This window comes from Priapulus caudatus, unplaced genomic scaffold, assembly GCF_000485595.1.
Source record: "Priapulus caudatus unplaced genomic scaffold, Priapulus_caudatus-5.0.1 Scaffold228, whole genome shotgun sequence".
Classification (NCBI taxonomy): Eukaryota; Metazoa; Priapulida; class Priapulimorpha; order Priapulimorphida; family Priapulidae; genus Priapulus; species Priapulus caudatus.
The window spans coordinates 797,731-821,110 of NW_014577289.1; the positions used below are offsets into that span (position 1 = coordinate 797,731).

The following is a 23,380-nucleotide window of genomic DNA, read 5'->3' on the forward strand; positions in this document are numbered from 1 at the left end:
TGTGTGTGTGTGTGTGTGTGTGTGTGTGTGTGTGTGTGTGTGTGTGTGTGTGTGTGTGTGTGTGTGTGTGTGTGTGTGTGTGTGTGTGTGTGTGTGTGTGTGTGCATGCGTGCGTGTGCGCGTTCCTGTGCGCGTGCGTACGTGTATGTGTGCGTGTGTGCGTCTTTACGTAGCAAATTGTCGCATTTAACAAGACTTCATGGTTCAGCTTAGATGTCAACAATTTTCGTTATCGCAATGCATCGCTATGAGATACCCCAGAACACAATAAACCTCAATAAAACGTAACATAAAAATGCAACGAGAGTGCCTGATAAATTGAAAGCTTTCGAGACACTGCTCTGTAGTGTCGCCTTTGTCGGTGTTTTCTAACACTTATGAACCGGGTATGTGGAAGATCACCCCTTTTTGTAGAATCGATAGATGGTGGTACTCATTAGTTAGCATAGAGTGCAGAAAGAGTACTATGTATAGAAGTCTCGTAGGAGTAAAACCGTGACAGCTCTGCATGACGACTGCGTTGCAAAATGACGCAGAATTGAAGTGAAATAGCTGATATATATATCAATTGAAACCTTGCGTCTGTCGATCCACGAGTAGAAGATTCAATAATGAAAATGCATCAAACGCATTCAAATGTCGACGTGAGACAGTAAACGCGTTCCAAAAGCGGAATTAAATGTATTTCATCAGCGCATGACTGTGCTGAGCTTAAAGTCAGTTTTATCGAGAAAAAAATGTTTCTATGCTTCTCGTGTCTACAAATCCCCTATTTGTTGTCGCTAAAACCGTTCAATCTCAGCGTTCCACAACTCAAATGACTCAGCATTGTCTCTCGATGGTTTCTATGGACACCTCATCGCATCGTGGATTAAAGGTGGGGGGAGGTGATGATAAGTTTCGAATACGAACTCGAAATAAATCGAAGAGAATTTCATGAAGAAAATTTGCTCTCACGCACATATTCGACAGCATGTAAAATCGAAAGTGAGCGAATCGGATATCGCCATATCGCCCAGTACGGAATCAATAACGTAATAATAAAGTCGAGCGACAGCAACGTCGTAAACACTATGTTTGCCATCGCAAATATTCGACAGGGTCGCATGCTACTACATTTAACCCACAATTAACGCCCTTCGTGACAGACCGTCGGTCACAACCATTCGACTCGGGATTACAGTTTACAATTCTGTCGAGGAAAACAGAGGCATTATACCGCGGTAATGCATATATTTAGCAGGTGATAATTGCATGTGTTCAAATCGACGAATGCATTACTGCTAGTGTCGACGGCCGTGTAACATACGCGATCGTACTAGCGATATCTGTCTCTATAATGACGATGGCACGTGTGCTATACAGGCGCCGAAGCTGCGATATTGACCTTCGCACAAAACGTTAAACGCTAACCATGTCACACGGCAGATCCGTCGTTGCCGACGCCGGCTCTGCTGACGTCATCGACACAGTTTAGCGATCACGGAAAGAGGGGAAAGTAAGGAGTGCACTGCAGCCGAATCTACGAGTCTGTGGGAGAGAAAGCACGCTATGAATCGACGTCATCCGTCAGGAGGCTACCTGTGACGCCATCCGTCGGCGTCCTTACTTAGCTACAGCGTCTCTCTGATACAGGGAGGTGCCTCTCTTTCTCTTATCAGAAGGAAGGAGAGACGTGTGCCCTCTTCATTCTTTGTCAGAAGGAAGGAGAGATGTGCCTCTTTTTCTTCCCTCATCAGAAGGAAGAATAGATGGGTCTGCTCTTCTTCCCTCATTAGAAGAAAGGAGAGATGTGTCTCGTCTTCTTCCCTTATCAGAAAAATTAGAAATGTGTTTCTCTTTCTTCTCTTATTAGAAGGAAGGAGAGATGTCTCCTCTTCTTCCCTCATCAGAAGGAAGGAGAGATATCTCCTCTTCTTCTGTCGTCAGAAGGAAGGAGAGAGAGTGTCTCTCTTTCTTCCCACATCAGAAGGAAGGAGAGACGTGTCTCTTCTGCTTCCCTCATTAGAATGAAGGAGAGATGTGTCTCCCCTTCTTCCGCCGTGAGAAGGAAGTAGAGATGTGTCTCCCCTTATTCCGCCGTCAGAAGGAAGTAGAGATGTGTCTCCCCTTATTCCGTCGTCAGAAGGAAGGAGAGATGTGTCTCCTCTTCTTCCCTCGTCAGAAGGAATGGGTAATGTAAAGATAATTTACGGTGATGAAATCATCTATGTTAGCGATAAATAGATTACGGAGACCCTTATTAAAAAAACGGACAGCGAGCGCTTCCATAACTCACGCTTCGGAGACAAACACATATATGACGCTGAACATTAAAAGAAATACATGCGACCTTATTCACATTTGACAATACTGATGTGAATCCAGCGCTATCGTTAATGAGCACGAATTGTGATCTTAAGTCTGTTTCAAACAAACATCTTGACATTTTTCAGGTAACGCATTAAGAAGAGCCAGATATGCACAGACGAAAGAGGATTCCGATATATACGTATATATATATATATATATATATATATATATATATATAGTGTGTGTGTGTGTGTGTGTGTGTGTGTGTGTGTGTGTGTGTGTGTGTGTGTGTGTGTGTGTGTGTGTGTGTGTGTGTGTGTGTGTGTGTGTGTGTGTGTGTGTGTGTGGTTGTGCGTGTGTGTATGCGTGCGTTTGAGGGGGTATGTGTGTGTGCGTGCGTGCGTGTGTTTTGTGTATGTATGTATGTATGTTATGTATGTATATGTATGTATGTATGTATGTATGTATGTATGTATGTATGTATGTATGTATGTATGTATGTATGTATGTATGTATGTATGTATGTATGTATGTATGTATGTAATGTATGTATGCATGCATGCATGCATGCATGCATGCATGCATGCATGCATGTATGTATGTATGTATGTATGTATGTATGTATGTATGGGTATGTATGTATGTATGATTGTATGTATGTTATGTATGTATGTATGTATGTATGTATGTATGTATGTATGTATGTATGTATGTATGTATGTATGTATGTATGTATCGTATGTATGTATGTATGTATGTATGTATGTATGTATGTAGTAGTATGTTGTTATGTATGTATGTATGTATGTATGTATGTATGTATGTATGTATGTATGTATGTATGTATGTATGTATGTATGTTATGTATGTATGTATGTATGTATGTATGTATGTATGTATGTATTATGTGTGTATGTATGTTGTATGTATGTATGTATGTATGTATGTATGTATGTTATGTATGTATGTATGTATGTATGTATGTATGTATGTATGTATGTATGTATGTATTATGTATGTATGTATGTATGTATGTACTGTATGGTGTGTGTGTGTGTGTGTGTGTGTGTGTGTGTGTGTGTGTGTGTGTGTGTGTTGTGTGTGTGTGTGGTGTGTGTGTGTGTGGTGTGTGTGTGTTGCGCGCGTTGTGTGTATGTATGTATGTGTGTGTGTAAGGAGGAATATGTGTGTGTGTAAGAAACGAGAAAGTGAGCGCGCGCTAAAGCCCAAAACGTGCATCTTGGACGCGTCATAACCATGCATAACGACTGCTAGATGACTCATCCGCCATCGAAAATACATACGTCGAACCAAGTTTACCTTAGCCACTATCGGAAGGGTTGCGTACAGGGCTAGGAAGGAAGGGAACATTCGCCGAGCGCGACAATCCCTTAATTAGCACGTTTAAATTGCCGTGAACATAGCCTTAGGCTTTATTGATTCCGCGATGAAAGGTGCGCGTGTGCACGCGTGTGGAGGTGCGTGCGTCCGTGCGCTTGCGCGCGCGTGTTCGCGCCATGATCATGTATCGTAAACGGTGTGTCCGCAAGTATTTATAATCTTATTATTGCTAACCTATTTTAACTAGGGTTAAAGTTACTAATAGGACTTGAAGGACTAATAACCGATAACTGAACTTGACTCCGCAACAGTATATCGCCAAAATGCAATATATACTTATAACTGAGCTTGATATCAATGTGAAAATCGGCATAACTGCAAAACCGAAATACATCCTAAAACCTTATCATGCTTGAGGCGCCTGCAGCTGCTGCATAGCATATAATATGACTCGTGTCAATATTACCAATAGAATTGCACAGATATAGACTAACCAGTATGTTATTTCAACGGGGCTCCCTGCTACCGCTGCCTGCTCGCGCTTTTATATAATTACCCAAAACAATAACACGCGAGCGCTAACGATGCAAGGAAGTTACGCACAATTACTATTATAGTATACTATGCAGTACTATACAAATACTACGTAGTAAATTGTGTCATAATCACTTACTTGCTCGATGCGGTGTATTCCAGTAAGGCGCGGATGTCCGCGAGCAGGCCCGTGTGTACTGATCACACCGCAAGAAGAGCGATACCATGCAGTGATGAGACCTAGCTGACGTCATGCTCACGTCCCTCTCCACGCTCTATAGCTGTTCAAATAGGCGGGGATCAACTCCCGTCTTATATACGCCGCTCTCCTCCGCCCCATCCCCGTCCCCCCGTGCCAGTCCTCATTCTCCCACACTAAGCCGGTCCCCCTGGGGCGCTCCGTCTCTCGGGCCACTAGACGAGTCACTGCCACGTTACGTCAACCAGCTACGTCGTAATCACATCGTGGATGTGAACAGGGATAGGCTTGCGCTGGGGAGCGGCCTGGGAGTTATACAGTTTTAACGTAGGCTTTCCCCGTTACGCAACCAACAATACTCTCCTCCTCCGTTACTCTACACCGTAATGCGGTTACATCACAACGAAATGCCTGACAGCGACGTCGGACAAGATTCAGATATTGCATCACAGACTTAGGTAGCATAAGCAATGGTGTCCATGCAACGAGATATGTATAGCATGGCTGCACACGATAGCAGTTTACAGCGTAATAACCTGGCTGTATAGCACTTGTTTACTTTCTCGTTTAGTGTATGCATATCGGCAGCATATGGTGTATGTATACACTAGAGTTCTTAATTAGGCACGAAGTGTGGCCGCCAATGTTCAAATAGAACAAAGGATACGCGTCATTCCTGTTTGAGAGATTTACGGGGTCTTAATTCGACTTCGCATCTGTGCTTCCAGGAATTATTATTCATTCGCTGTCGATGTCGCATCGTCATCCGCGGAATTAGTTGGCATTAAAATTTTCTGCAACTTTCTGCGCACGCGTCTCGTGCGGTTACGGCCATTGTTACCATAGATACGGCGTGCTGAAGCGCGGCGGGCGTAATTAAATAAATTTCGGAGCATCTTTGTACTTTTTATTGGCATTGTACGGAGAAACGCCCGCGCTGCTGTTCTGACTCATTAACGGACCTGTCGTAAACCCGCTCCGTTTTGCGACCAAGTGTAGCTACTATCACGATCACGCTTTTTCGAGTTGGGCTAGGCGCTCGTTTTATATCAAGGGGCATGTACAAAATACGTAGCCGGGGAATATGAGCTGAAATGTCACGAATAAATACGAAACGTTTATTAGGATGAATTTAAACCACCGAGCGGCATGGGATAGGGTGTGGGTACGGAGTGAGGGTAGATTAGTGGATGAATTGAAGCAATATACGGTTATCTAGTAGAGGGTATGTACGTAGGTAGAATGAGGGATAGAAGTAATGTGAGAGCATGAGAAGAGAGAGGGGACAGAGAAAGAGAGACGAGAAAGAAAGAGTGTGCGTGATTCAGAAGATAGCGAGAGAGAGAGAGAGGGGGGGGGATCCGCGCGCGCGAAAAAAAATAGGGAGAGGAAAGAAATACTGCACACACTTCATTTTCTTTACATAACAAATACTGCAACGTGTAAGAACTTTAGCATGAAATATCTAGCAGCACACGATCTCGCGCGACAAGTTATATTCCAAGGTCTTTCCACTCGCCGCAATTACGAACGTAATGCGATTTGCTCACGCGCATTAAATTCACAAGATAATACGTCTGACCGCATAACAAAAACGCCGGCCACATTCAAAGACGAGTCAGTATTTAATTTAAAGTCAAAGAGGAAATGACGCTTCGTTTTGAATGGCAAGACGGTCTTTCATCGCCGCTCTCTTCACGCGTACACATTGTACTGCGCGCTTCCATTGTAAGATCTCCTGTACGCAAGCAGTTGACACGCCTATAGCAGCGGCAGCTTTAAGCACAGGTATTCTAGGTGGAAGAAAACGCAAATAGTAAATAGCAGACGAGAGCCCTGTGTGATGTGTCAGCTATATAGATTAATATCTACCGTATATTTTCGTTTATAGGTCGACTTGGCGTACGAGTCGACCCGGACAGTTTTATCTCTAAATGCGGATTTAGGCAAACTCTCCGTATTAGTCGAGTATATATATATATATATATATATATATATATATACGCGCGTGTCGGAGAACGTGTCCCCTGTGGCCTCTATGTCACAGAAGCCAGACGTGACTGTGATCCGCCATGCTCCAGAATAGACCTGGGATCCACCTAAACTGTGCAACAACGCGAAATCATGTCATTTGTATGGTAAAGAAAACAACACTACGCGACAAGGACTGCACGTATATACATCAATAATACTAGTGCACATGTAAATCATATATGTATATATATAGTAATAAAATAATATTACAAATGTACATTATATGTACTGTAGGTTTATTATGTATCGTACACGTAAATATTTTTTATGGACAGTCATAGTAACACGCTATATCAGCGTGTATACTCTCACAGTTGTACATCCACATAGTATATATTTAGAAAATACACGCGAGAGCGCACGCAGTACAACTTGTATTTGTGTACGAGTCTGTACGAGCCTTATATTACTACCGCCTGCGATACGCATATATATCCCTCTTTACGCCATTGCTGCGGGATAACCATGATAATGTAACGTAGTGAACGACATCAAAGCTTGAAAATAGCCTGTCGCCACAAGCAGCGAGCGCTGCGACCGACAGACAGACAGACAGACTGACAGATAGACAGACAGACAGACAGACTGACAGATAGACAGAGAGATGGATGGATGGATGGATGGATGGATGGATGGATGGATGGACGGACAGACGTACGAACAGACAGACAAACAGACAAATATTCACTGACAGACAGTCAAATATTCCACCGAAGTAAGAGCGCGTGTCCCAGTGAGGAATTAACACGGATATGAGTGGAGCTTCGGAATACAGACTATCGTTTATTATGGCGTATCTATGAGAGAAGCTGGCACGCACGTACACAGTATCTTACTTGCACTGATCGCTTTACAAGCTGCCGGGGCGAGACTGTGAGTCAGTACATTATTATATAGCTGGGATACAGCTTTCAACAATGCGGCGTGCTAATGTTGTTAGCCGAATTTGCTCTGCCTGCAAAATACCGCAGACCGTGAAATACACGGATCCTCTCAATATGCGCATATGCACGTACAAAGATACCACACTCACTCACTCACACACGCACGCACGTACGCACGCACGCACGCACGCACGCACGCACGCACGCACGCACGCATACAATGTTCACATATAGCTCAAGTAAAATTTGCGTGAGCACTACGCCAGACCTGCTTGGAAGAGATCAGGCGGAAAAATAAATACAAACGCGCACAAATTTCCACGATTAAATACACTCTATATGACACCCCCTTTCAAACTAGATAATATAACTCAAATAGTTTCTATCATTGTGAAGGAATTAAGGTCTATTACGCCCTAGCAATCACACAATAGACAGAAATAGACAGAAATAACATTACAGCAGAGGAGAATATCTCATTATCGAAAGTAACATTACAAGACAAAATTACTGCACAAAATGTCAGCGCGGTACAACGTTCTAAAGAATAAAATATACATATAATATTTAACAAATAAGCCGATCAAAAAGCATTGTTATGATTATTTTACAGCGAAAACGTCCCGTAATTATACACATATACAGAAACATGTAACGTAAACACATTCGCACATCCACACGTATCCATGTATATATATATATATATATATATATTTACTTATTTATTTAAAATCTTCGTGTTTACAATTCTAGCATAAACGATCCACTTGCTAAAAACCCATGAATGTTCTATATTTTGACAAAACCGTTCCATTGAATGCGTACACGCGGGCGTAGGCATATAGTAGTACATCACTGCAGGTAGGCCAGCCAACAACCGCTCTCTCATCATCAAGCATCGTCATCGTTCTAACAATCACATACGACAAGAACGACGCTAGCGCGATCCGATATTAAATGTACAACACGAGCGGCTTATAGACACGAGTAATTCACCATACAATTAGCACGAAACTTAAAGGCTCACAATGCGCATCCAAACGCTAATTTCTCCAGTACTAGACTAGCAAATAGTTCGTGTCATGCATAATCATACTACCTTATGGCAAAATAAACTCTAGTTCCTCCCATTTCACTGCGCGTTGTCTTATAAAAGGTATTTTGAAAATACCTCCAATGTTGGTGAAATTCTCCGATGTTGTTGACAGTTTCCCCAATCCCCAAGCAACCGTGCAGCGGTGCTGCGGTACAGCGGTACGGGCGCAGCAAAGATAAAAACATGTGACGTCACGTCACCACTTCGAGGCTATTTTGTTTGGCAATCAGTCGGCGTTTGCGCCAGAATGCCAGTTTTCTTACCTCTTTCTTGTGGGTTTTAAGCAAACGCGCAGTGAAATGGGAGCAACTAGAGTTTATTTTGTCATAAGGTAGTGTGATTATGCATGACACGAAGTATTTGCTAGTCTAGTACTGGAGAAATTAGCGTTTGGATGCGCATTGTGAGCCTTTAATGCACACGAACGCGCCAGTTTTATGTCGGAAAGATACCCTGCGTGACAGTAGTGGCGCGACCTTCGTCTGCACCGCGAATTAGCAATAAGGACGAGTGTCTCAAGTGGCACGATGCAGCAGCTGCCTCGTGTGTGAATCATCACTTACGACACTCGCTTGTCATCGTCGACACAGCCTCACTGGAGCGATGCGTAAGATACCTCACGATGTAAAGGCGAGGCAGCGCCGACTTCCACACCGTCACCTAGTTGTAAGACGCAGTGCATCTCACGGGACGTGAATCACGGGAGAATGATAACGGCGCGCCTGATCACGGGAGAATGATCATGGGGTGCGTGATCACGGAAGAATGATCACGGCACGCGTGATCACGGAAGCGTAGCACGCGACTGACGGGTGAACGTCACTGCACGCGTCTCAGGGATGTCAACCACGAACTGTGCACGAACCTCGTCCCTCGCTCTGTAGCTGTGCTCGTCCTTCGCTCTGTAGCTGTGCACGTCCCTCGCTCTGTAGCTGTGCTCGTCCCTCGCTCTGTAGCTAATTCTTCTAGCTTGCTCGGACTTCTAAAGACTAGCTATCACAAAGACCTGCTAGAACGCCCCCCCCCGCGCCCGCAGCGTGGTTGCATGCACCGTGCATACGAACATTCGTCGTCATCGACTGCGGATACGACACAGGCACGGACGAGCACGCCGGTGTCTGCTTAGCCGAAATCAAAAGTAAAACGCGAGAGAGGTTGCGCGAATTTACACAGTAGCTTTAAAAATTTCTAATCGTGCCGCATCATTCGGAACCACTTTGCAAGAGTGCGTTTAACTACAACTGTCACTTTTCTGGTAAATGGATACAATTATCTGCTGCAAGCTCATGGAAGTTGAAACCGCAGGTAAATTGTGCCGGCAGACCATCGCTCTCAATAAACTTATCCCAGACATTAAAACGTCCTACCGAGCGCGTGTAAAGATGATTTTCCACCAGATAGCCAACCAATTTCATCCGCACGTAATCGTAATGTAGCATATCGATAAGCGAGCTTGCGTCCGTTGAAGGCGAAATGCATACACCGAATGTAACCGACACGTTAAGTGGAGAGCAGTCAGCATGGACCTTTTTTTACGGCTACTCAACTCTGTACCGACAGCAGCAGCGAATCAGCCACGGGCATGGACATAGTTGCTCAGCGACCTTTGGAGACTTCAAGCGACGTTTGGACGACAGACCCGCCTTCTGTTCCCACGTACCTTCCTCCACGATGCACCCTATACGTGGTTGGTTTCCACAACAACCGCATCATTCTAATTTCCACGTATTTCCTCCACGACCCTAACTGGTTTCTCAGTACCTGGAAACAGACAGTTTCCGGGTTTTCCAAACCTAGAGAATGGTATTTGGGGGGGGGGGAGCGATTCGTTTCCAGGGACATCCACTAATAATGATGGCGGAGGGGGGTGATGTGCGTGTAGACTGGCGCCATCAGATAGTCATTGAGCGTAGCTCCATCAGCTGCTTAGCGACGGCACTGAACGGCGGTCGTTTGTCCGGGTCCAGGTCCCAGGCATGCAGCATAATCTCGTAGATGTCCTTAGGGCAACCCTCCGGACACTCCATCCGATAGCCTTTCTCCACGTGCTTGACCACATCCGCTAGCGGCTGTAGGCAAGAAAAACAACAGTAATAACATTATAACATACATAAACAACAACAAGAACAACAACATTATCGACCACAGCAATTAGCGGCCGTAAACAACAAAAATAACAACAACAAAACCGCATTAGCTTCCCGGTCTGCTAGAGGCTGCAAACAACAATAACAATAACAAAAACAACATTAGTGTCCCCGTCTGTCAGGGGCTGCAATCAACAATAACAATTCAATAACAAAAACAACATTAGTGTTCCTGTCGGTCCGAGGGTTAAACAACAATAACAATAACAAAAATAACATTAGTGGCCACGTCTATTAGCGCGGCTGTAAATAACATGATTGACCACACCTGTTAGCGACTATAAAAACAACAACAACAACAACAACAATAACAACAACAACAGCAGCAGCAGCAACAACAACGACAACAACAACGACAGCAGCATCAGCAGTAACTACAGGCACGTGATTGACATGCAGCAGGCGAACAAAGTCCGCTCACACGTGACACATCATAATGCATCTTGAGACTTGATTAAATTCGAGGAAAAACTAATGAAGCTATAATCAGTTCGCGTTCATTACGGCACATTAGCAAAATCACTAGTTTGCAGCTTTACACTCATAGAAGACTGCGTAGACTACATGCACAGCTGTCTCATCATTACAATCCTCGGGGTAACTTCAGGGTAACCACATTATTTACATACTAGAATAGTAGCAGGTGAGAAGCAAAGGTGCTAAGTCTGATTTGTATTTCTTGATCATGAATTTCCCTTCCACACAGGGTTCGAATTTTGGCTGAAAATCTAGTGGACAGCAGGACCACCAACTTCAGAAAATTGGTGGTCCTGCACAAAAGTTGGTGGTCCGCTTATTTACTAGCAGTGAGTAACAAAATAGTATACAAAAATAACCATTGGCATCAACAGCATACATGTAACTTAGAGTTGGTCAAATAATATATTTCAACTCTAGGAATGTCGGGGGAGCTTCTGGAAAAGGTTTTACTTTCGTTTTTTTGCCTCCCCAGTCCTCGGTACCCCCATGCATAGATCAATGCTGCCGCACATCCGCAAAGTTACAAGTGCCTAGAATCTTGATGAAATAGAAGTATATACAGTTTACATTGCTTCTAGATACCTAACTGAATAAAAATAGTCCACTTTCTGCGTAAAGAAAAGTGACGAATTCAGTTAACAGCTTTGATTACGTGCGTGTCAGGTGTCACTGGTCGTGCGTTCACTCCCCACGATAACCCCTGCGACATATGAACTTATTGTTATGAGGTCATAAAAACACTGAGCTACGCTACATGCCGCAATCGATTTCTTTGACTGTCACGAGGTTTTGTGCGTGTGGCGAATCATGCGTTGAGGGAGTTCATGCCCTCGGCTCTAGATGTTTTGGACACCCCCGTCTACGGTCAAGAACCGAGCGTATTAGAATGCGCTCCCGTTTACAAGTCTGTCTAAACTGCAGTTAGTGCTGCTGTTAGTGGAGACGGATGCACATTCAAATGAGATGACATACATACATTAATTCATTAATCAGTGTTGAGATAAACGGGACGTTAGTTTCATCACGTACAGTAGTATCTGTACAGGAATTACATGAAATATCTCCGAAACTCTCGTACAGACAGCCAGACAGACAGACAGACAGACAGACAGACAGACAGACAGACAGACAGACAGACAGACAGACAGACAGTTGGGCCATTTCAATACATGTATACGTTTTGTGGTGCTTAACCGCCTACGTGACATGAAATCTCTCGTGTTTGGCAACAAATAACAGTCGTTTATAACCGCATCATGCGCGCGAAAATAAGCTAAAAGCTCAAGATAATAACCACCTAATAAAGATTAATCAAGCCACCTAATCAAGATAATAATCACCTAATAAAACTTGGTCGGGACGAAGGTACAACGGCGCCACACTGCCACTATGCTGTTTGTTGTGGCAATGCGACATTTACTTGATACCAAACGCTAAACGTTCGCTAGCAATATTTAACCGTGAATATAATTACGAGCCATAAACGAATTAAAGTCATATTTAAGGTTTAGTACGTTTTCATGCAACGCGACGCTAATGGACACGAACTACGGGAAATAACTAAAATACTATCAAAATAACGTTAATATAAGATTGAATGCACTATTCGCTGTGTCTAGGCAGCAGCAAATAGTGGAATGTGAGAGCACATTCTTGCGATTGGTATTACCCTTCAAATCATGTCCGAGTTCAATCAGAGTGACTTTTTCCACAATGGAATAATGTTCACTATTCCACCTAAAATTAATACACACGCACATACACACACACGCACACGCAAGCGCACGCACACACACACACACGCACACACGCACACACGCACACACACACGCACACACACACACACACACTACAGCGGGTGGGAACACATATTAGGCCCGTTGGAAAAAAAAATTCGTTTTAATAAATTGTTGCACATCAAAAACCCCATCCTTCTTATTGTGTTCTATCGTAATCCTCTTTGTCATTTACACTCGCTCTTTACACATCCTGCATACGTCTCGACTGCGAAGTTGATTATTGCGCTAGGGATCATTTCTGAGTACCATACTAGTCAGCTCATGTTTCGCGTTTGACACCTCGCACTATCTACGAATACATGTCACATCGCTTTTGCAAAAAAATAATCCTTTCGAGTTGAATGACGCACAGTGATTTACCCTATAAGGTAGGAAATCTCAACAAATCACGTGCGGTGACCGGCCTAATGCTGCATTACGGCACGGGAGGTTACACAGGTCATGGTTATCGTAACGAAACCCAGTAGTAGCATGATGACAACATTAGAATAATACCCCGTACAGACTACAAATTTGATACCACATTAAAGAAAATTAAGAAGGGCCAGGCCCGGATCAAGTTATCCCTCTATACTTACTGTATCTGTACGCACTCCGGTGCCTAGCGCGCGCCATATTTCGCAATGCGCACGCGCATAGCCTTATTTAAATGACATAAAAGTACATAATAGCCTATTATCTACTTCTGATTAGCTGGAGAGGAAACCACTGATCCATCGGTCAGCTTTGCTTCTCTACCTTTCCTTTTCATGTTGTTAATTTGCAGTATATAGTAAGTAATAGTCTATATACAGGCCAGAACAGAGAGGGGGGGCAGGTGGGCCAGTTGGCATGGGGGACCCTTTGGTAAAGAATATTGATATTGTAAAGAAAGTCAAGGGGGATCATTTAGCACAAAATATTAATATTTTAAAGAAGAATCATAAACGATTACTACACATGTATATAAATCCATACATAAATCACATGTATTTAGCACTGATTACAATGAAACATAATCAGCATAGTAGAAGCAACAGCGCAGCCGCCGCCACCACCCATCAGTGACCCTGCTTCACTTCACCCCAACCATTCAGTAACACTTTAATTCCGCATGTGACTATATATATATTATAGCGTTTTAATTGCAGGATGAATGATCGAAGAAGGTGGTACGAGCCGACTCACGTCGTATTTCTTATCTAGCCGGTTGCTATAACAGAATGCCACTGCTCTTAATCAGTCCGACGACTAGTATGGATGTACGTCTACCGTTATAATAAAACATGTCGTAATGCATCACGCGGCTAAAGGCTTCGTCGTCCTGCGACAATGATCGTGCTGTACAACAGCCGCGCGAATAATCGGCTACTAATCGAACTATGTGACAATTTCACTTATTTCACACTTCCTTCATACCTCTTGCTATATGCGGCACGCTCGCAGCGCCACGTACGCACGCATGAGCACGCACGCACGCACGCGCACGCCACACACACAGCACACACACACACACACACACACACACAGAGAGAGCAGAGAAATGAGATGAGAGATGAGAGAGAGAGATGAGATGGAGAGGAGAGAGATGAGACGAGAGGAGGACAGATGAGACGGACCGCGAGAGAGAGCGGAGATCGGAGAGCCGAGAGAGCGAGAAAGAGAGGAGAGAGAGAGAGAGAGAAGGATGGAGAGAGAGAGAGAGAGATGAGACGAGATGAGAGAGAGAGAGAGAGTGAGAAGAGAGGGCAGAGGAGAGAGAGACGAGAGGAAGAGAGAGATTGAGAGAGAGAGAGAGAGAGAGAGGAGAGAGAGAGAGACGAGAGAGGAGAGAGAGAGAGAGAGAGAGAGAGAGAGAGATACACACACACGCGCATACACACACACGCGCGCCACACACACACGCACGCACGCACGCACGCACGCACGCACGCACGCACCGCACACACGCGCGCACCACACACACACACACACACACACACACACACACACACACACACACACAGCACAAACACACAATTCCACTGGCAAACGTCAAGCGGGTTGACTGTGCCTTGCATCTCCTGGGGACGGTTTATCACCAACCAATTATGGGCGGTCTCTGAAGAAGAGTACCTATTGAAGCCAACATGGTTCGAAGGCCCAGCCGTACCAGGGAGCTTATTTAAAAATGTCAATAACAACCCAGAGGACATGGAGGTTGAAGGTGACAGAACATATTCCGAGTTGGAAGTACTGAGCGATTCAGATGGTGAAGCATGGAGTGATGAAGACTCTGATGTGGAGGTGGAAGACTTCTTGGAGGAAACAACAAATTTTATAGAATGCTACGATCCAAAGTTTGGTCTATATATACAGCTCGAATATTGACATGGTTGAGATTTGAGAACCTTTAATTAGACAACTTGTAATTTTTTTCCCCATTTTCCACATTTCTGGGGGTCTGCAAGGGGTAAAGATAAGAAATAAAATATGATAAATGACATAAAACATGATGGTTTGAACTAAATTTGATAGTTTATTATTAAAATGGATTTTGATATACTTGAGTACTGAATGTAAATGAAGAATAAAAAATGTTTAATTACTGGATTGCTAAATTGGGAGGCAATAATGTGATTTGGAATTGTAAATGTATGCCATATGATGTTTCATTTTATAGAAATAAAATACCTTTGTGTTATACCTTGTGATAATGACCTTGAATAATATTTTTATTTTTATTTATTTGCCGTATGACTTCATGAGAGAAACTGTTCAGGTGATTTTTCTTGTCCACATGATTTTGAAGACACTTCTTCTTTTTCTTCCTTCGCATTATTAGTCCCACTCAAGTGGGGTCGCTGCAGTGGACTATACTGTATATATAACCACTATCTATACACTGTATATGAGAAATGAAAGTGTTGAGAAGAAGTGCTTTATATTTATAAGGGAATAATGTTGTTTCATCAAATCAATGTGTTGTACATTCGAGATTTGTTGGAAGATTCTATTCTGCAAATTAACAACATGAAAAGAAAAGGTAGAGAAGCAAAGCTGACCGATGGATCAGTGGTTTCCTCTTCAGCTAATCAGAAGTAGATAATAGGCTATTATCTACTTCTAGGCTAATCTATCTAAATAATGAAGGTCCGGGTGGGGGCAGTTGGGGGCGTCTGGTGGGCACACCCAGCCACTGAATTATTCTGGCAGTGACCATTCACGATACCTGGGACTATGCCGAACATTTCCCAGTGGGTTCCAAAAGGTTTCCTTTCCAGCTAATCTAGCTCAATTTTAGGGGTGGGGGCAGTTGGGGGCGTCTGGCGGATACACCCACCACTGAATTATTCTGGCAGTGGCCATTCACGATACCTGAGACTATGCCGAACATTTTCCAATGGGTGCCAGAAGGTTTCCTTTCCAGCTAATCTAGCTCAATTTTGGGGTATCGGTTTTTGAGGTCTGGCGGATGCGCCGCCCCACTAAAAAATTATGGCAGTGTCCATTCCTGATACCTGGGACCATGCCGAACATTTTCCAATAGATTTCATGGGGTTTCCTCTCCAGCTAATCTAGCTCAATTTTGGGGTGCTTTTCAAATGACCCCACTGACCACACCCACCACCGGCTGCCCGGCAGACTTACATTTCCTTACATGGGTATGTACCCGAATCATTGCTATATGCATAAAAATTGGTTTCCTTTCCAGCTAGGCTGACTCCCCTGGGCTCCCGGTTTAATAAAGGCATGTCCAAGAACAGATAGATCAAACGTCGTGTGAATTGAGTGTGGAAATTTACACAGCCACTCGCACACGCTGTTCAATCTTCCACACATGAAAGAAAATATCAAACACGTGTGATATTTTCCACACGACACAGATCGAGGAATTTTGCATCCGCACACGCTGTGGAACTTGCTGGACGATGGCGCAGCAAGTTCCACAGCGTGTGCGGCGGGCTTATATACACACTAACAATTAATGTAGGCGTCTACCAGTGTCTATCACGCGTGTATATTACACTATGAGCGAATAAACGCACATTTTTATTCATTCCTGATTACACGATTGCAAATTCTCACAAGACAATCGCACTCGGGAAAATTCTTCCGTGCGATGATGCATCAGCATATTTGCCGACACCTACTATTTACATATAAATTGATTACCACTGTTGATCTCACTCAGATTTTCCGCCGAGAGCACATATGGCTTGCTGCCAACACAAAGGTACATAACAAGGCTTCTTAAAACACGAAAGCCAGTAGAAACACTAGTGACGTAACAACGACACCACCAGGAGCAACAACACGCACCGGCTTTCACAAACATAATAAGAGGCTTGCGTGCAAATGGGACGCTGACACGCGCCTCTAACCGTACCCACACTATCCGCATTGAAATCCAATAACACAGCGCGAACGCAAAAACTTTAGTAGTTCCATTTGCTGCCGAATAAAGAGTTTCGCGTGGATAAGATTTAACAAATTTAACTATACAACGCGGCTCAGGTTGTTTTTCGCCTAACGATAATCAATGCAGGTGCAACTAGCGGCCTGACGCCAACTACAACTGAGCATCACGCCGCGTTATTATTATTATGATGATTATGATTATGATTATTATTGTTGTTGTTGCTATTATTAGTAGTAATATTTCTGTTAATTTTGCTTCTGATGCTGCTATACTGCTGCTGCAGCTGTGTGCACGTAGTCGCATACAAGCATGCACATGCCTGATCTGCTTGCTGTGGTAAAGTTTTTGTCCGCCGAACCACAGGCACTCGGGCAGTTATAATGTTAAAATGATAGTAAATAAACACGAACTATATTAACTGTTAATCTAATATATATATATTATATATATATATATATATATATATATATATATATATAGGATTACAATATTATGTAATAAATTTAATATAAATATTTTGTTTTTATAATTTATTTATCTCTCTATTATGTGATAGAGATCTTTGCATCTCTATCTCTTGTGAGTTTGCGCACAGTGGCGCGCGTGCGGTGAGACTATGCGTGTCTATCTGAGTTGGTTTAAACTTGAGCTGGTCACACTAAATGGTACCCCCCCCCACCAGTTTTTTTATGCATGTTATATGCAAACTAGGAACTATAGAACTATTATTAGTGTTCCCATGAATCTTTCGTTGTCAAATTAGCGTATTATATTAAGTATTTTGTCAGTATGATTGAGCGAAAATGCACGCAGTATATACTAGTTATATGTAGTTCTAGCATCTGAAAAAACATCTCGTAAGCATGCAACCAGGCATTTATATGAATTCCCGTGATCAGAATACTTATATTCTAAAACAGCAGAAAATACCCAATGACAAATATTTGCAAGTCACGTCTCATACGTAGCAACATCTGTCATACTCATTTTAAAATACGTAGAACGTTTTTTTAAATTTGTCATAACTATAAAGGTTTTATAATAAGGTTTTGTAAATCATTCGCACTTAACCCCCTGAACGAATGAGCCTCGATTGGACCGCGCTTCAAGGCTGCGAAATGTCGATAACTCGTGATTTTTATTGGAAACACGTCCCTGTGTACGTCGCATCGGGGATACGCTGCTCGCATTTGAAAGGCTATTCGGAGCGACAACCAGCAGTTAATTCACTCCTTACCTCACGCAAGGGACTCGACACACTTATAGATATCAGCCGTCTAATGAAAGTAACGCGACAGAAACAGATGCGAGTCATGCGACCATGCCTCCATGATTTGTACGGCTAATGAGCACGCTATATCTATACTATGCGCACAATGTCTGTGCCGGAGTGCCGGATCGCCTCCTAAACTACAAGGCCGATTACTGACATACGCGGCGTGGAGAATAGGCGCCTATTCCGACTCGTTTTAGGCTAACGCAACTTTAAATTTACGACGACAGTATTTGTGGAAACACGAAGAGAGAAAACTAGTCAATCAGTTAACAGATTTCCGTCAACAGGGACACGGTTCGTTACCATGGTGACAACGCAGCTAGGGTCAAGCAGTACACAATACGAAACTAAAAGGCAAAGTTCGGCCGTCAACTCCGTGAAAATTTAAATGCTCTGCAGCGTCCGATATTTTCATATTATCAATTGTTTGCACGTTATCACGTTTGCACGTTATGATATAGTGTCATCGATACTATAGGTAAACGAAGCCTGCCTGCAATACATCACACAGCTTCTTATAATACAGTAAGATTGCGCCGATGCTATATATGTCTATTCATTTACGCCTTTCATTAAACGCACTTCTATTCGCTGATTTAACAAATACTGTCCTCATTGCAATACTATTTTCGTTCTACCTTGGAGTAATCATTCTGACGTCTCAACATGAGTGATCAGTCAGAATGATTACTCCAAGGTTCTACTATGCTAGAACAATATCATAATAATGCATCATATTGACAGCCTCGCTTATATATGTTACGTTTATTATGATACGTTACTTTATGTTGTGTTTCGTTCTGTTGCCCTTGCATTCTACACAGTTCTCAATATTGTACAATTACTGCTACCATTATACTACTCTTTTATGGCATGCTAATTACGTTTATTATATATAATCATGGCATACTCATAAAACTCGGCTATTGTTGTAATGGCTGCTAATTCATGACAGCCTCACTTATGTTTACGTTGTTTTACGTTTCCTTGCGTTAAGTTGCGTTTCATTATGTTTACCCTTCGTTCTAAACATGTCTCTTTACTGAACGTTGTGCAATTACTATCGTTATTATACTGTCATTTCACGCCATGGTTATTACGTTGTCTTATAAGAAATCACTGCCCTAATACTTTAATCACTGAATTAGCATTTCTTATTTTCGTCTACCTCATAAAATGCTCTTCTGCTTACGATACTCCCATAACATATTTCTAAGCACACTCTTATGGTTAAATATAGGAGATAAATGATAGGAGATAACAGATAGAGCAGTGAAGTGGGATATTGCTATAACACGAATCGCACGAAGGAAGGTGTGCGTTGTCTCACCTCAAAAAACAATTTTTTTCTGGCGGAAGAATGTGATAATTAGGTACAGATAACAGAACAGATAACATAATAAGAAGGTACAGGTCCCACGATGCAGGTACGAGCTAGACTGCTCATCTGTTGCACTGTGTTCAACACGTCTCGTCAACGCTTGTGCGAGCATGCTTCGCTCTGCGGGGAAGTGTCGTAGGCGTGAATGTTGCAGGTGCAAGTTCACACCACACTGCACCGACAAACGACGTAAGCTTTGGCGCTAAAACCGCAGTGACTAGCCCAGCCACACTGCAGACGTTAGCGATTCGCGTTGGGTCAAAGTTCGTCAAAATTAAAGGGCCTACCATTGATTTCGAGGTCTTGTGCTAAGGATAGCCCAATATTTTCTTTTAGCTTGACAGCCTTACACGTTAAATGGCCAAGATCATATAAAACGAATTTACCTAATCGGCTATTAACAAAACGGTATCGCGTGCGTTCGCAACAACTCATTGAAAAGAATAGCTTAAAATTTGCTTAAAATTTCGTCAAACGTTACGCTTGGTCGTTGTCGCTGCAGTGTGTCTTGACATTTCAGTGTGGGCATGGAGTCTCCATTATAGGCGGTTTTTTTCAGTTTGACTGCTTTAATCGAGTGTACGCAATATGGCAGTAAGAAGCATATTAGTTAAACCACTTGTAGCAACGTGGGCATGTAAGATCTAGGCCCAAACTCCCCAATGCTTGGCACAACGTCCTACGTCAATAAATTCGTTCGTATTAATTGCTCTCGCTCTCTCTCTCCTCCCACTCTCGCTTTCTTCCCACCCCTCACTGTGTGCGTGCGTGAGTTTGTGCGCGTGTGTGAGTGCGTGCGTATGCGTGTACGTGTGTGTGAGGGGGGCGGGGCGTACGTGCATGAGTGCGCGTGCGTGCGGCAGCGTGCGCGCGTGCGTGCGTGCGTATCTGTGTGTATACGTGTTCCAGCGCGTTCACACACTTACGCACTTGTGTTCGTCTAACATCGCGAAGTGGTGACAGCTCTAAGGGTAATGCCCGTAATGCCCGGGTAATGCCCAGCCTAGGATTCCGTTATAGTAGTAATTAATTGTATTCGTTTAGTGTAGCGCCTGGGGCTAGGTACGGAGAATTGGGGGCAACAACAATATATTGTGGACTATCCATGGTCTAAGTAAATGAAAATACATAGCAGCAACCTCACCAAGGAATTAGCAGCAGAACCTGATTGAGTAATGATGCAGAACATATGTACGTTATATTTCCTTGATACCTGGTTGCTTTATCAACTCTCTCCTGGCTCCCCTCTCCTCTTTTCTTCCATCCTCCCTGCTCAATCTGCTGTCTCCTGTCTCCAGGACAACATTCTTGCTCTATATCCAATTTCTCATTTCTCATCTTCTTGCTACCTCCCTACGCTAACTCCTGTCTCTGCGTGCTATTCCCTTGGCCCCTGCCCCTGTCCTTCTTCTGCACTTGTGAATCCCAGTAACCCACATTTTTTATCAAACGCCCATGGCCAGCTCATTACCGCTGATGATAACCATGTTCTTTCATAACTAACAATCACGAGCTAACGAGAGCTCACCTTCGCTGTCACCGCCTGCCTACCTACCTGCCTGCCTGCCTGCCTACCTGCCTACCTGCCTACCTACCTGCCTGCCTACCTTACCTGCCTGCCTGCCTGCCTACCTGCCTACCCTACCTACCTGACTGCCTGCCTGCCTACCTACCTGCCCTACCTGCCTGCCTGCCTACCTCACCTAGCCTGCCTGCATGCCTGCCTGCCTACCTATCTGCCTGCCTGCTTGCCTGCCTGCCTGACTGCCTGCCTGCCTGTCTGCCTGCCTGCCTGCCTGAGTGCCTGCCTGCCTGCCTGCTTGCCTGCCTGCCTGCCTGCCTACCTGTCTGTCTGTCTGCCTGCCTGCCTGCCTGCCTGTCTGTCTGCCTGCCTTCTTGCCTGACTGCTTGACTGCCTGCCTTCCTGCCTGCTTGCCTGACTGCCTGCCTACCTAACTGCCTGCCTGCCTGCCTACCTAACTGCCTCTCCTCTCTCTCTCTCTCTCTCTCTCTCTCTCTCTCTCTCTCTATATATATATATTATATTATAATATATATATAGACTGATACGTACATGTGACGGCAGTCACGTAAGAACGCCGAGCGAACGCGTACGTATACGCCGTATAATTGGCCGCAGTGCTGCCTTGCAAATCTGATTGAGAATGTCAATTAAATGTAAACGCTCATCCCTCGCCCCATTTAATATCCTGCATGCCACATTTATCTCCTACTTTGCCTCCCCCCGTCTTTCCCTTCCAAAATCCCTTCCTCTTCCCATCACAGCCAGCTGTCTCTCGCACTCCGCCTCACATCTTTCCTAATTAGATAAATTCCTCCCCTCCCCTCCCCCTACGACCCTCTCCAATCTGTCTATGTCTGTCTGTCTCTTCTTCTGTCTGTTTCTTGCCTTCGTTTGTTCTCGCGCGCCGGCTCACTCTAATTTCTACAAACCTTTTCACGCTAACCATAAAAAGGATGATGAACACGAGTTATAGCTGTCGTTCCATCTCTAGTCGCAAGTGCAATCTTTCACACAATGAAATTAAAATTTCGTTCACAGTGCTTACATACACTCACTTCCCTATTTCCGCGCATAAAACTGCAACACAACGAGCACGCGCCACTTGTGCAGTTCAGAATCCACTAGCAATCGACTTCACTAAATCTCCTGGCTCTTCCTCCGAAAATTTCGATGGATCGTTGCAAAATGGCTCACTCCCTCAGTGTTTTCTACTCAGAGCAAAAACGACTTCTTGGAAGCAGAAATAGTTTAATCGTATAGCTATAGCTTGAATCACTCTATCTCGGAAGGCCAACCGTAAGATAGTACATACGCTCACACTCACAAACGCACCAACGCACGGACGCACGCGCACGCATGCACACACGCACGAACTTTCGCACTGACGCATGCGCACACGCACGCGCGAACATATGCACGCGAGCACACATATGCGCGCACACACGCGCGTTTAAATTTATTTAGATATTCAGAAAAATAGCCAACAGAGGCGCATTATACGAAGAGTCAAGTAAATGAAGTATCTGCCACAGATGCTCGACGGGAATGCATTGTGTGATACGGAATGATAAATATTAGTCAACGGTGCGACACGTGCTTCATGAATATTCTAATGAAGTGGGTGTCAGTGGATAGAGTAATTAATGCAGTTTTGAGTGCATCTGCCACCCGTATAAAGCTGCTGGCGAGGCAATGGATATATGGCAACTATAAGTTATTGGCGCAGATGACATGAGAGCGAAGGCATGGCACATGACGTCCACAAATCCTCGGCAATGTTCTGACGAGACCTAGTTACCTAAGGCCTAAAAAGACGTTTGTTTTCGCTAATCCGACCGAGTCCATTTTAAACCGCCGAGTCGAAACTTTTTATTGTAATTGGCAACAAAAATCCCAACGTGATATCGATTGGTGAATGCATCGATTCATTACGCACCGCTTCCGGTAGAAATTCCCGTGAAAACGATAGGGCGCTCGAATATAAAAGCACAACAACAACAACAATGGCGAC

At 43.8% G+C, this 23,380-nt stretch overlaps 1 protein-coding gene across 1 annotated transcript in view; it reads right to left on the reverse strand.

Moving 5' to 3' along the window:
* Positions 1-8,722: 8,722 nt before the first annotated feature.
* Positions 8,723-23,380, reverse strand: part of LOC106807687 (tyrosine-protein kinase CSK-like) — a gene marked incomplete in the record, with an annotated part of 108,209 nt that continues 93,551 nt past the window's right edge. The window contains 1 exon segment of the mRNA XM_014810109.1: positions 8,723-10,449. Within this exon segment, the coding sequence (XP_014665595.1) occupies positions 10,273-10,449 (177 nt within the window).